Source organism: Thamnophis sirtalis, unplaced genomic scaffold, assembly GCF_051295495.1.
Source record: "Thamnophis sirtalis isolate CommonGarterSnake01/CBP01778 unplaced genomic scaffold, rThaSir2_p1.2 scaffold_1, whole genome shotgun sequence".
Lineage (NCBI taxonomy): Eukaryota > Metazoa > Chordata > Lepidosauria > Squamata > Natricidae > Thamnophis > Thamnophis sirtalis.
Genome location: NW_028261381.1, coordinates 105,855,962 through 105,870,626, shown reverse-complemented (window position 1 = coordinate 105,870,626; position 14,665 = coordinate 105,855,962). Strand labels below are relative to the sequence as shown.

Here is a 14,665-nt window from a genome sequence, read left to right as displayed (position 1 = left end):
AACAAACCTGCCTAATCAAAATTTCATTTTTTTTCATCATAAACACACAGTCCAGAAGCAATTTCCAAACAGAAACAAATTTAAATATATTCTCTTCTTTGGATAAAAGAATCAATTTAAGAATCTCTGCATTTCCTTGCTGTGGGAAATAATATGTATTTCTGTTTGCCTATTAATATTTATAGATAATTATAATTCATATTAATAAAATTCAGTATATTCTTTCAAATTTTTTAATCCTAAAGGGAAAAAAATACTTTTTCTAAATTTTAAAACATTAAACTTTTGTTTAAAAACATTTCTAAAATCAAATAAGTTCTAACATCTTTTTAAAAACTTTACTTTTTTTGAACTTCATCTTAACATACATACATTAAAGTTCACTTTCAATAATACTTTACTCAACTGCCAAGCCTGCTGACACACCCAGGTTTTAAGGGAGTTCCAGAAAGTCGTCAAAGAGGAGTGGGAGGGTGCCATAGCAAAAAACACTAGACTCTTGGGTCCTGTCAGATGTAACCTCTTAGCAGACAGGACCCTTAGCAGATGGGGCATATGTAATACATTCTCTTTTATGTCACTACTATGAACTTCAGCAAGGACAGCAAATGATGAATTGAATGTTCTAAAACAAACTGTGCACCTTATGTAGTAATGTTGCAATAATGCATGGAAGTACATAAGGAATAATGTCACAATCCACATTTTACCATTTTTATAAAATCTCTAGCTTGCTTTAGATACCCCTCTACATTACACACATTACTCAATGGTTTCTCCAAAAATACTGAGTTTGCTTTCTGATGCTAGAAATCATAAAAATTGTTATAAGGCTTTTCCTTAAACATATTGGATGTTCTACAAGTCAAATGGTGACTACCAAAAATTCTCATCACTGTATATTAGGCTAATTTACTTCACTAATAGCCTGAAGAGCAGAGTCTTTAGATTTGACTTGTTCTGTACATATGGTACATGAAGAGGCATTTACCAAGTAGTAGTAGCTAACAGAGAACGTCTTGAAAATGCCTACTTTGGTGATTTTAAATAACTGATGCATTTATGGGTGTTCCATTCTTAGTTTTCATCTACCAGTATGTAGATATTTATTAAAGATGCTTGGGATCTCTTTCAAGGCACTTAACTAACTCATAAAACAACTATATAGAATAATCACATACTAAAAATTTGTCCATCAAGCACTCTTATAAAATCTTAAGTGAGTAAGTAGATCTTTTAGGATGTTTTTGGAAAAAATGCAAAGAAGAGGCCTAATGTATCCCAGCTGGAAATGAGTGCCATTAAATGTTGTGTAATCAATGAAAGAACTGTACTTGTGAGCTGACTAATCAAGATAAAAAAAAGAGGACCTTGGACATTATTTTCAAGTGTGGGTGTGCTATTCCAAAAGCTTCATCCCAAACTCTTTTAAGATCCGATTGTACTTTAAACCAGCTTTTTAAATCAGACCAAAAAACACTATGGCAAGACAGCTGATTAAAGGTAAATATGAATCTTCAATATCATAACTAGATTGTAGCACACACAACCATACTAAAATTCTGCACTAAAGTTTCTGAACTGTTTTTAAAAGCAGCTGGATATAAAGTGCACTGTAATAATCCATGCTAAATGGAACCAGGGAGTGAGTAAATCACTGAGATATAGTATGATTTCTCTGATACTGCTGCCATGTGGTAAAATGGTTAAAATTCACTCTGCTCAATGAACTCCTACAGTCAAGGATGTATCCAAGAAATTCCTAAAATATGCTTTTTATCTTTCAGGAAGTGTGTAACCACAGCTATAGTTTGTGCAAATTCTAAAAGACTATTTGATTTTCCTTCAAATCACATAATTATCAAAATTAATATTCATTTTGTTCTACCTTATCAACCTTGAAACTCTCTTGGAACTTTCCCTTAGCAGTGTTTCCAAGCATTGCCCAATACTTGGAAACAAGAATTTGATTTGATTTTATTGACATTTGTAGGCCGCCCTTTTCCCTGAGGGGACTCAGGGCGGCTCACATAAAATCAGGGGGGGGGGAGTACAAACAGTAACATAGACACATATAGTAAAAGCAGTAAGCAACATACATTCATCATTCGGGAGGGGTAACTATCCTTGTCCCCAGGCCTGACAGGCTAGCCAGTTCTTGAGGGCTGTGCGGAAGGCCTGGACGGTGGTGAGGGTACGAATCTCCACGGGGAGTTCGTTCCAAAGGGTCGGGGCTACTACTGAGAAGGCCCTCCTCCTTGTAGTTGCCAGCCGACACTGGCTGGCCGATGGAATACGGAGGAGGCCCAATCTGTGTGATCTAATTGGCCGCAGGGAGGTAATTGGCAGGAGGCGGTCTCTCAAGTATCCAGATCCACTACCATGCAGGGCTTTATGGGTGACTAATAGCACCTTGAAGCGCATCCGGAGATCGACAGGTAGCCAGCGCAGCTCACGGAGGATAGGTGTTATGTGGGTGAACCGCGGTGCACCCACAATCACTCGCGCGGCCGCGTTCTGTACCAGCTGAAGTCGCCGGATGCTCTTCAAGGGCAGCCCCATGTAGAGCACATTGCAGTATTCCAACCTGGAGGTCACAAGGGCCCGAGTGACTGTTGTGAGTGCCTCCCGATTCAGGTAGGGTCGCAACTGGCGCACCAGGCGAACCTGGGCGAATGCCCCCCTAGCCACAGCTGTCAGGTGGTGGTCAAACGATAGCTGTGGATCTAGGAGGACTCCCAAGTTGCGAACCCTCTCTGAGGGGTATAGAATTTGACCCCCCAGCCTGAGAGATGGAATATTGGTGGAATCTTTGGGAGGGAAACACAACAGCCACTCGGTCTTTTCTGGGTTGAGCACAAGCTTGTTAACCCTCATCCAGTCCATAACAGCCTCAAGGCCTCGGTTCATCACGTCTGCCGCTTCATTGAGTTGGCACGGGGCGGACAGATACAACTGGGTATCGTCCGCATATTGATGGTATCTGATCCCGTGCCTGCGGATGATCTCTCCCAGTGGTTTCATGTAGATGTTAAATAGTAGGGGGGATAAGACCGAGCCCTGAGGCACCCCATATGTTAGGGGCCTAGGGGACGATCTCTGCCCCCCCACTAACACCGATTGCGACCTGTCCGAGAGGTAGGAAGAGAACCACCGCAACACGGTGCCTCCCACTCCCACCTCCCGCAGTCGTCGCAGAAGGATACCATGGTCGATGGACTTGAAGTAGATGTCGTATCATTCTAAGATACTTTGGTTTAAACATCTAAACAATTCCATTAATGTTCCTTTTCAAGTAATTAAACCCTATTACTGCATGTCCACGAGGGAAACATTAATGTTCCATATATTCCTGTGAAAATCAAAATACTGGTATTTTCAAATATGTACACAATGTGCTAGCTTGGTGTTCTTAATTTAGCACCACATTTTCTTAACAGAAAAATGAACTTCTTTCCCCATCTGGGGAATTTCTTGGGCTGGAAGGGGGTGTTCCATTTGCTGATAATAGAAACTACTTTTTTAAAAAAGCAAATGGGTGAGGGTACAAACACTGCAGATATCGCTGCTAAAATAATGGCTGCCTTTAAAAATGCAGCTGTTGTTTGAGAGCTGCTACAATGATTAAACAGGGTTTCTCTATCATCCTTTACTTTCCAATGATCCCTTTATTTTTTTCTTTCTCTCATCTCCATCCTCATTCCCACTTCCTTTTTGTGGTTTCTGCTGGAAGGAAGAAGAGAAATGTGCGTCCAGTTACAAGTTTTAGCATGAAAGCATGAAAGAGAGTGTTTTCTATTTGCAGATAAGAAATCAATTTTATTAAGAGCTATCCTAAATTACAGGCAATTCATATTACTTACTAGTTGACATAGATATACCGTAGTTCTGATTCTGCCCTTTTTTCTTTTGGGTGGTATGACTACTGACAGATAAACACACACACACACACACACACACACACACACACACACACACACACACATACTGTATATAGAAGTGTGTCAAATATTTTGAAAGGGAATGAAAATTTCAGGACTGAGTTAAGCGAAGTAGACATCCAAAGTAGGAAAGAAAGGGATTCACCAGATCTCTCTGTCCCTCACTCGTCCATCTGTGTATGTCTGTGTGTACATGTGCATGCTCATTTGTGTTCCTTCCTTCCTTTTATATTTTGGAGAGACCAATTTAAATTCAGAGTTATCTTTCCTTCAGAAAAATAGTGTGTCCTCATTACAAAAGCTGTCACTGATTTGATGAATATTTTATTAATTAAAGCCTCTTGTCAACTTTTCTAATAGAAAAAGCACACACAATTATATTTATATATTTATATATATTATATTATATTATATATTTTATATTATATTTTCCTAAAATGGAAAATATTCTATACAGAAAATGAAACTTTTTATATACTGTTGAAATTTTATTGTCCCATTTTTAGACTTTCAAGCAAAATTCTCAAAATTGTGATATTCAAGATATGATAGTGTGATTATGTGTTACCAAACTGGTTTTGACTGTTAGTAACCACATTGATTTTCTCCATGATGATCTAAACCCTTTAAGGTTTCACACTTCACCGCAGTATCTGAATCTATCTAGCTTACTGCTGGTTGTCCTGATTTCCCTTCTTTTCCACTTTTCCCAGTATTATAATATTGTAAAATTTTTAGCAGGGAATCTTTGCACAATGTGTCTAAAGCATTATAATTTGAGTCTGGCATTTGTGTGAGTAAGAAACACTTGTGTGATTCTCACTTCTATAAATTCTCTAATGTTATCTGTGAAAATGGTGTGTACAGCCACAAGATCAAGGAACGTGAAAATTAGTTGGCTTTCTTCTTCTGCTTTAACTCAACTGGAAACTTGGACACAAGCAATTTGTGATCTGTTCCATGTCTTTAAAACTGAACTCTTTCACATTCTTCTACCAATAATATAGTCAATTTAATTTAGTAATGTCCACATATACAGTATGTGTTGTTTTAAATTATTCAAAGATTGTATTAGGGTGAAGATATTGGAGGAACAGAAACTGATAAGTCAATCTCCTGTTTCATTTTGCTTTCCTAGATCATTCAGTTCCTCCATATTTCCAATTATGGCAATCACATCTTTCTTGCATCAATTTGAAATTGAACTTAACCATAAAAACCACCAACCACCTCTTCTTCTGCATAAGTGGGTAGGGCTAATTGTCATATTAAAAGTTTTAAAGTATAATTAATATTATTCATACATTGATTGCACTATCGTAAATTATACCACTTGCTCTAGCCTGCCAAATTGGAAACAATTCACTTCCTTCTTTTTCATGTCTTAAGTAGTAAACTTTGTGATCTTCTGATTGAAAATGTCTGAACTCAGTACATCTCAATTCAATGATGCCTAATAAGTCAGTGTTATTGCTTTGCTTCATTTTTACTGTGACGAGCTTTTCCATGTTCATGCATCTTGTGCTCTTCCTTCTATAATTCTGTCTTTGCAGGTTTGGAATTTTTTTTCCTGCAATGCAACATCACCACCTAGATATCCTGAGGGCTTTAATCTAGCAACATCATAAACATCAAAATATTTTCATCTATTCTCAGTAAAATGTTGAGCGCTATTCAACCTGAGAGGCCCCTCATTTGGCACTGTGCAATCAACCATTTTATAGTTTCTGTCCATATGATTTTCTTGTAAGATACTCATTAAAAAAAGAGGGGGGCTTACCATTGCCTTCTCCTATGCAGTATGAAATGATGTCTTTGCCATTGTCACTGATATCTAGCTCCAGCAATTTTTATATCACAGCTTCCTAATACAGATGCTTGCTTGCTTCAGCTGGGCAGCTGGATGACCTTTATCATGATATATACTCCTGTGTATATACTCCTGTGTATCAGCGGTGGGATTCACTTACCTTCCCTACCGGTTCGCAAATGTGAGCGAGCGCCAGTGGTGGGTTTCAAATTTTTTTAGAACCTCTTCTGTGGGTGTGGCCTGTTTTGTGGGAGTGGCTTGCCGGCCATGTGACTGGGTGGGAGTGACTTGCCAGCCATGTGACCGAGTGGGAGTGGCTTGGCAGTCATGTGACTGGGTGGGCGTGGTCAACTTGTAAAATGTGGTGAAACTCACTTAACAATGCTCTTGCTTAGCAACCAAAAAGTTGGTTCAGAAACTCTGGCATTTGAAGCATGCAAGTCTTAAAGCTGTCAAGTTACAAGACCCTTACACCCCTAACCCTTTAGGGAAAAAAACACCCCAGGGATGTTCAAACTTGACAGCTTTAAGATTTTAACGTTTAGATAGGACTCTTAGAGCAGTGTTTTTCAACCTTTTTTGTGCAAAGGCTCACTTTTTTCATGAAAAAAATCACGAGGCACACCACCATTAGAAAATGTTAAAAAAAAATTAACTCTGTGCCTATATTGACTATATATAAAGTGTTTTTCCCACGGCACACCTTACACTATGTCACGGCACACTAGTGTGCCACGGCACAGTGGTTGAAAAACACTGTCTTAGAGGCAGGTAGGGCGATTGGTGAGCCAGCCAATCAGTGAGCGGTGGGCGAGGCAAGCATGGTGCAGACGGGCAAGGGGAGGGAGCTGGAACCTGTTCTAAATGGCACAGTAGATTTGTGGAACCTCTTCTATAGAAGAGATTAGTACTGGCAGGAACCCACCCCTGGGGTGCGCTCACCTTTATGTTTCACTCCAGAATACCTTGATAACTGTATGATTTTATTATACTCTGTCTACACAGAATCTACATAGATTCTAGGCGGCTGATGCTGGAGGCAGCAGAGCAACACATGACATCATGTAGCCTCCTCCATGATTCTCAGTAAGAATGTTTTATTTAAAAGCTTTATTTGGAATTTACATCCTGTGACAATACTTTTAATACCATCAAACAGCATCTGCCTGTCCCAGGTGCTTGGGAGGGACTCGATACTGGAATGGTCATTGAACTCCCTAACATATTCTCAATCTGGTTTTAATGTATGTAATCCAACCATACCTAATACATAAATTTAATTTCTGCCTAGTATGAGACAAGATTTATTCTGCAAATATGTCTTTAAAAATTCTATTACTGATCTATTTTGTATGTTAATTGTAGCCTGTACAAGCTCACAGGAAGAACACAATCTAGAAAAAGGATATTTAAAACCAATGCAAAAATTGGCAGATTTTGTTACTGATTCAAAAATTTTAGACAAAAAGTTAGCACACTTTTGGCTTCAAATTGAGATAAATTTTTAAAGACTCACCTCCATTTTTCCCCACTGTCCTGAAGCATCGCCAAAAAGTCCTTAGAAAGGATGTTCTATTATGGGGTGTAGCTTGGACAAAGTTGAACTCTCGGAACAAAATATGAGTTCCTTGACGCACACTAGTAAAACTATAAAGAAAAAAAATTAAATTAGGGTTAGGCACTAGGAACGACAGTAAGATATCACACACTTTGGAAAACACATATACTATCTACAGATCTATGCTTATAAAAATAAATAAATCTCAATACTAAATTGCTGTTAGCATTCAGCTGCTTATATATCAACAAACTGGAGATCTTCCAGATTCAGATAAAGTTGTCATAGAGATTACATATAGTCAAGAAACAAAGAATTAATTAGGAAATATTATCCTTTTACAAGACAGACTGGATAAAGAACAGCCATTTCTGAAACTACTATTTCTAGTTACAGGGTGATTAACTTATATAAAGTACAAGTTGTAGATTCCAAGAAATGTTAAGTAGACACTTATCATTTTGCTCAACAGAAATGCTGCATGTTTGGCTTAAACCTGGTATATTTACTATTAAGATAATGAGCTGTTAATTGAGAAGTCTTTTATCACACGAGAAAGTTTCTGAGATAAGAAAAGATAGCAAGGACCCAAAGTTGTTTTCAAATGCCAAAATAAACATCAAATATATATTTCTGTACAAATATGAATATTGCCTTTCCACTTATTGTATTAGGGAAAAAAAATCTAAAAACAAAATAGAAATATACAAGTAACACACCAAACAAATCGATCAATTCAGCAAAATATTTTCCTGTAAACTAAAAACCTGTCTGAGTTCAGCAATCATTTGCTCAATAGCACTGTTAAGGATCTTAAAATCTGTTTAAATTCATGGTGGAGAATATAATCTAAACCACCTAACCCCCACAGTTAGGAGACTATAGAAATGAATTCTTGCCATGATCAAAATCTGGTCATTTTTATTCAAAGCCCAACAAATACATACACACAAACCACAATCTGAATTTTAAATGTGACACTTTTAAAGTGACACAAGCCCTACTGGATAAAAAAACTTAGAGCAGGGTCCTCAAACTTTTTAAACAGGAGGCCAATTCATGGTCCCTCAGACTGTTGGGGGGCCAGACCAGCTGGGTGGGCATGGCTAGGTGGTCATGTCACTGGGTGGCCGTGGGTAGGTGATCATGTGACCAGGTGGTCATGGCCAATTTAGCAGTCCAAACAATATACTGTATATACTCAAGTATAAGCCTAGTTTTTCAGCCCACTTTTTGAGCTGAAAAAAGCCGCCTTGGCTTATACTCGAGTCAGTGAAAAATTTGCCCGAAATGGAGAAAAAGGGGCGGGGCCATGCTGCTGGGTGACGCTCGTGAATGGCCCAGCGCCCCTGAGTTTCCCCTCCCTCTGTGTCAGTTTGCCGCGCAGCGTGCACCGCACCATCCCCCCTCCTCACGTTCTAATGTAATGCAGGGCTATCTTACGATTCCCCTTCCTCCCCCTCCTGCCGCTCTGCAACGATGTCCCACCTCCTCCTTGTTATGGCAAGCAGCCACATAGCGATGTCCCACCTCCTCTGGTACAGTGATCCAATGATAGGAATCACTGTGCCATGTGTCATAGGAGGCGGGACATCATCATCACAGCGGGACATCAGCATCATGAGGTGAGTGAAGTATTTCATTGAATACACCGGTATTGTGTGATAATAATTTGTTATGCAGAGCAAATTTTTACAATGGCTACTGTATATTTAATGGGCACAGGCAGGCTGTTTATGTTATTCAATGGGCAATGGCATTATTGGTATCTATTTTTATTTTTGAAATTTATCGGTAGCTGCTGCATTTCCCACCCTAGGCTTATACTCGAGTCAATAACTTTTCCAGTTTTTTGTGGTAAAATTAGGTGCCTCGGCTTATATTCGGGTCGGCCTATACTCGAGTATATACGGTACACAAACTTTAATTTGTTTTGCTCCTGGGGGTGGAACGCAGGTTAGTGAAGGGATGTGGCTGCCCTGGGGTATATATGAGGGACTTCTCCTCCCCCCCCTCTCTCTTTCTGGAGGCCGGGAAAGAAAAAATGGGCAGAAGCGGATGGGGACCAGCAGGTAAGCAGAGTGATGTGGGCAGGGCAGCCTTGTGGTCTCCCATGGGCCAGATTAATGGCTTCGGTGGGCCGTATCTGGCCCCCGGCCCGGGCCATAGTTTGAGGACCCCTGACTTAGACATTCACCTGAAAGGCCATGCAGAAGAATTTGCACAGCATCTGTTGGACAAAATCTATTAGATTCATTCTAAACTGGACTCCAGTTTAGATTCAGATTCAGTGGAGGTGCCCAGGAGACAGACTTGTCCTATTATCCAGGAATGGTTTGATCTTGTTGGACTTGTTGAAGTGGACACAGTCCTAATGACTGTCAGCTCAGTCACCTGTTTCTTAAATCCATGCCCCTCACACCTATTTAAGGCGTCTCCACCTGGTGGAGGGGAAGAATAGCATGTGGTTAGATCCTAGTGATGATTAAGGATTGTCCAATTACTTCTTAAGAGGCAGTAGTTCATCCCTCCTGAAGAGGTCATTACTGGATCTGACCATGCTGGACAATTTTTGTCTGATGTCTAATCTCCCTTTTTTAGGGAAGGTTGTGAACAAAGTAATTATGAAGCAGCTTCAGTCAGACCTTGATGAAGCAGATCAACTGGACCATTTTCAGTCAGGATCCAGGTTTGGGCATGGGTCAGAGACAGCATTGCTTACGCTTTTGGATGATCTGTGGTGGCAGCAGGATAGTGGTAGCACATCTGACCTTACATTTCTTGACCTCTTGGCAACTTTCATTACCATTGATTATGGCTTGACTCCATGGGTTAATGGTGGGCAGTACAATATCATGCTGGTTCCCTTTCTTTCTGCAATACCAGTCAGTATTGACTGAGAATGAAAGTCTTGCCCTCAATTCCTACTATGTGGGGTTCTGCAGGGATAAGTACTCTCTCCACTCCTATTTAACATCATGAAGCCATTGAGTGAGATCATTCATCAACATGGGGTGAACTGCTGATGAAACTCAGCTATACTTTTCTGCCCTTAGGAAACTGAGCAAAACTATTGATGCCCTGCTCCAGGTTTTGAAAACTGTGCAGGTCTGGATGGGGAATAACAGTCTTTAGCTGAACTCTGCCAAGATCAAGCAGCTCTGGATATTTGAGCCTTCTGGATCTAAAGTGGATATAAAAAGTCTACTGTATATGCCAGGTTTTTGATATGTAAAAAAAAATCAGACCAAGATAAATCACTTCACCATTTCCACCATATAACACATAAGCCATGCAATTCAATTGAAAAAGAAACTGAAAACTTTTAGGGATGAAAAATAACAATATTGCCTGACATTGTGGGCTGAGAGAGAGTGGTTGGTCCAAAGTTGCCCAGCTAGGTTTCATGTTGAAGGCAGGACTAGAATTCACAGTCTCCTGGTTTTTAGCTTGATAGCTTAACCACTAGACCACACTGGATTTCAGAGCATAGACTGTTTTAAAAGTAATTGCTTAATTACAAGTTAATTTTTCTCAGCAGTTTTCCAAACATTTTCTTGATTTGAATTAATATTAAAGCAATAATAACAAATATCACTTCTGGAATTGAATCACCAAGTTTAAGGTGTGCTAATTTGCTAAACGGTTTTGTAAATAAAATAATAAAATCCACTCTGAGTTGGAAGTTGGATGAGTGAGATCCAATGAAGTGATACAAATAACTTGGAATGCTACTTGGAAAGTTTTTGAGTCTATGGATTGTGAAGAAGTAGACAGAGTCTTCTAGGGGGTAAGCACAACAATTTGTGTACATGACCCAGCCATTTATCTACTTAAAGTGACATGGGAGGGAACTAGGAGTTCTTTATTGGGCTGCAGTGAATACCCCATTGTGAAAGGGAAAGGTTCCAATTTCCTTGAGAGAGGTGCTCGTCTGCTCCTGTTGGTTGATCCTGAAGGGCCCTGCCTTAGAGAAACTGTTCTGGAACTCCTTTGATTCCACAGATTTGGAGACAGAAGAAAACCGCACAGACTCCCATCCTACAGTTCAAGAGGCTGTCAGACATTGGTGAATAACTCAGCCCAGATGACCACTAATTCCAATAGCAAGGAGTCAGAGCCTGACCTCAGGAGAGTGTTAAGTCCTAATTCATGCCGCCGGCTAAAGAGAGCAAAGCAGTAAAGGTCAGTACAGTTCAAAAGGAAGGGGCATTAACTTCTCTAATTAAGCATAGTCAGGAATTCTGGCTATAAAGAATGTGTTCCAGATACATCCTGCCCATTGCCTGTCATCAGACCCTAAGCTAGACTGGCTTTTGTGGAAGTCTCTGGTGTTTGACTGTCTTCAACTATTTTTGGTATTCCTGTCTCTGAACTTTATTGGCTAGAAGCTTGCAGCATTAGACATAATTACAAGGCAAAGACATTTCTCTTAAATTCTTTGCTCTCTGACTAAATAATCACCCTCTATGTCTGCTTCAAGGTTTTACCACACATCAGTAAAAGCTATCAGAGTTGTAATCGCCATGCTTGCTGAAGGTTTTAGAGAAAGTAAGGCAGCAACAGTGTCAGCTCTGGAACAAAGAAATTATGTGGGACCTTGATAGCTGGGATTCAAGATGAATTGTTAGACCAGAAGCTCCATTTTGTTTTGTTTTTTTGTTTATACACTGATTTTATTATTTTTACAAATAGGCAGCAAACACATCCAATACACCTTCCTCCTCCTCCTTCCTTCACAGCAACAACCCTGGGTTGGTCTGAGAGAGAATGAATGGCTCAAAGTCATCCAGCCAGCTTTCATGCCTAAGGTGGGACTTGAACTCACCGTCTCTTGGTTCCTTTGGTTCAGTATCATAACCACTGGACCAAAATGGCTCTCTGAATCTAAATGTTTTTAATACATTAAAATATTGCTTATTAATGTATTTATACACTGAAGTAATTTTTCAGTGCATCGGGAACTGCTTTATCAAATATGACTTTAGCATATGGATGTGGGTCAGAAAGCAAGCCTTCTTGGTAGAAGCCCCCACATTATAAAATATACTGCCCAGAGATAAGTGTAGCTCCTTTTTTTCCTGACATTTCCAAGGCAATTATCTTTGGGTTCATAAAAATCGTAAGAGTTAGAGGAACTTTAGAGTTCATCCATCCTAACCTCCAAACATAGAATTCCAGTACATAATCTCTGTCAGATTAAACCTTCATTTAAAAATCTCTCAGGAAATGACCATTGTAGTGGTTTAGATACCATTTATGATTATAGCCTTTTGGAAAGTCCCAGTAAGGTATGAGTGGAACATCTTTAAAGTGGTTCTGTTCAAATTTGAGTAAAAGTCTGCATAAGGTGATACTTGGAAATTTCTGCTCAAACATTATTCTGTGGTATATAATGAAATGTTTTATTTTATCCTCCCTGTTTAACATCTACTAGAAACTGATAAATGAGATCATCCTAAAGTTTAAACTAAAATGTGATCAGCATGCTGATGACACTTAGCTCTATCTCTGTTTTTCATCAGATTCAGGTGAGATGGTAAAACTGCTGAATCAGAGCCTGGCTGTAGTAATGAACTGGATAAGTGCCAGCAAAATGAATTTCAATCCAGACAAGACAGACATGCACTGTTTATCTGCACCAAGGACAAAAATTGAATCTGCTCTGGTTAGGACTGCAATGGATCAGATTCATGGTTTGGGTGTGATTCTGAAATTACCTTTAACATTGTGGGCATAGGTGGCCTCAGTGGTATGAAGCACCTATACCAGTTTTTACTGGTACTCCAGTACAGATAGCTCTGTAGAGATTATAAGATGTCCCAGAAACATCTCGTTTAAAGTACCATAATGTGCTAAATAGGGAATTGAACTTGTAGATGTTTCACAAAAATCACTTAGCACAAAATGCAATGGTAAGAGTATTAACTGGAACTGGGTAACAGGTATGAATCCATTACACAAATTCTTTATCATTTTCACTACATTCCTGTGTTTTCTGGTCCCATATCAAAGTATTGGTCTTAACTTATAAAAACCCTTCATGGCTTGAGACCATAGAATCTTAACAAATGCACTTTCATTTATGTTTGTTTTTAAAACCTAAGATATATAAAAATGGCTACTTCAGGTGTCCTTCCAAGCTGAGTTGCAGTAGATGCCTAATCCAGGAATAGACCCTTTTCAATAGCTACTTCCTATATCAATTAAATCTAGGGAAATTCCTCTCTCCAGTAAAATATATGTAGTGCCATCTTTCTTATTTTTTAGCACCAGCAAAGGAACAAATTCTGCAAGCTATGTGCTGAATTTGCAGTCAAAATTTTTACATCTACATTTAACAGTTATCGAACATTTTGACCAATTTTAGTTTCAATGTGGCTATTACATCAGTCCCATAACAATAATTATTTAAGGAATAATTTTATAAAGGACTCATTACATACTTTAACAATGTATGTATGTATACATTTTTATACCCTTCTACTGGAAACTCATCCAAACCAGGGGTTTTCCTGGGGTAGACATTATGAATATAATATAATATTTTGTGTAAAGTTAAAAATGAAATTAAATTTGAGCAGTGCTTTGAAAATGTATTGCTATGTAGCATATATACATCTGTCCTATATAAAGCTTTAAAATGTCCCAAACAGTCCTCAAACTTTTTGAATATTTGAAAGACAAAAACATTGTTTGTTATACAATTGTGAATCTCTTACTAGCGACATATTGGAGTATTATCTTATATCATTTCTTCCCAAAAAAACATCAATATCTCTGGAGGAGATACAAGAGGAGCTATAGTACTGGACCCAATTATCTACCCAATCAACTAGGGATTGGAATATTAAAAATCAATTTGATCTAAAATATATATAATGAACAGTTCAAAAGGGTATATTTTCATGGAGCTTTCATATCTAGTAGCTGGAATAGGACTTTCTAAAAATGTGCCCTGATTTCTGTGTCTTGGAATTTTGCTGATTGAGAAAGCCGTGTTTTCAGAAAACGTGCAGAATGAATAATCATCTCAGAGACAAAGTCAAGAAAACCCATATCAGGGAGTGAAACAATCCACCAACAAAAAAGATCAACTACTGGCAGAAACGCATCCAGGCCTTCTCTAATATGAAGCATCAAAACTTAGAAAGTAGAAGATAGGTACTTTGAAATTTTCCATAATGTCCAACTGGCTGGCTATTGTGACAGAACTGCAGTACTTTTTCCTAGAAGGAAGACTGGCTCTATAGCACAATACTCCTTGTTTCCAGGGAAAGTAAGAAGAAGGCAGAGTTTCCCTGAAGATCTTTTGGAATGTATTAAACTAGGAAAAAGAATCTTAAAAGTCCAATG

The 14,665-nt window shown here is 38.8% G+C and overlaps 1 protein-coding gene across 3 annotated transcripts in view; it reads right to left on the bottom strand.

Annotated features, from left to right (window-relative positions):
* Positions 1-14,665, bottom strand: part of CSTPP1 (centriolar satellite-associated tubulin polyglutamylase complex regulator 1) — a 138,845-nt gene that overhangs the window by 80,922 nt on the left and 43,258 nt on the right. For all 3 annotated transcript variants that reach the window (XM_087720481.1, XM_087720488.1, XM_087720496.1), the window contains one exon: positions 7,268-7,398. In XM_087720481.1, the coding sequence (XP_087576607.1) occupies positions 7,268-7,398 (131 nt within the window). The remainder of the gene's footprint in view (positions 1-7,267; positions 7,399-14,665) is intronic.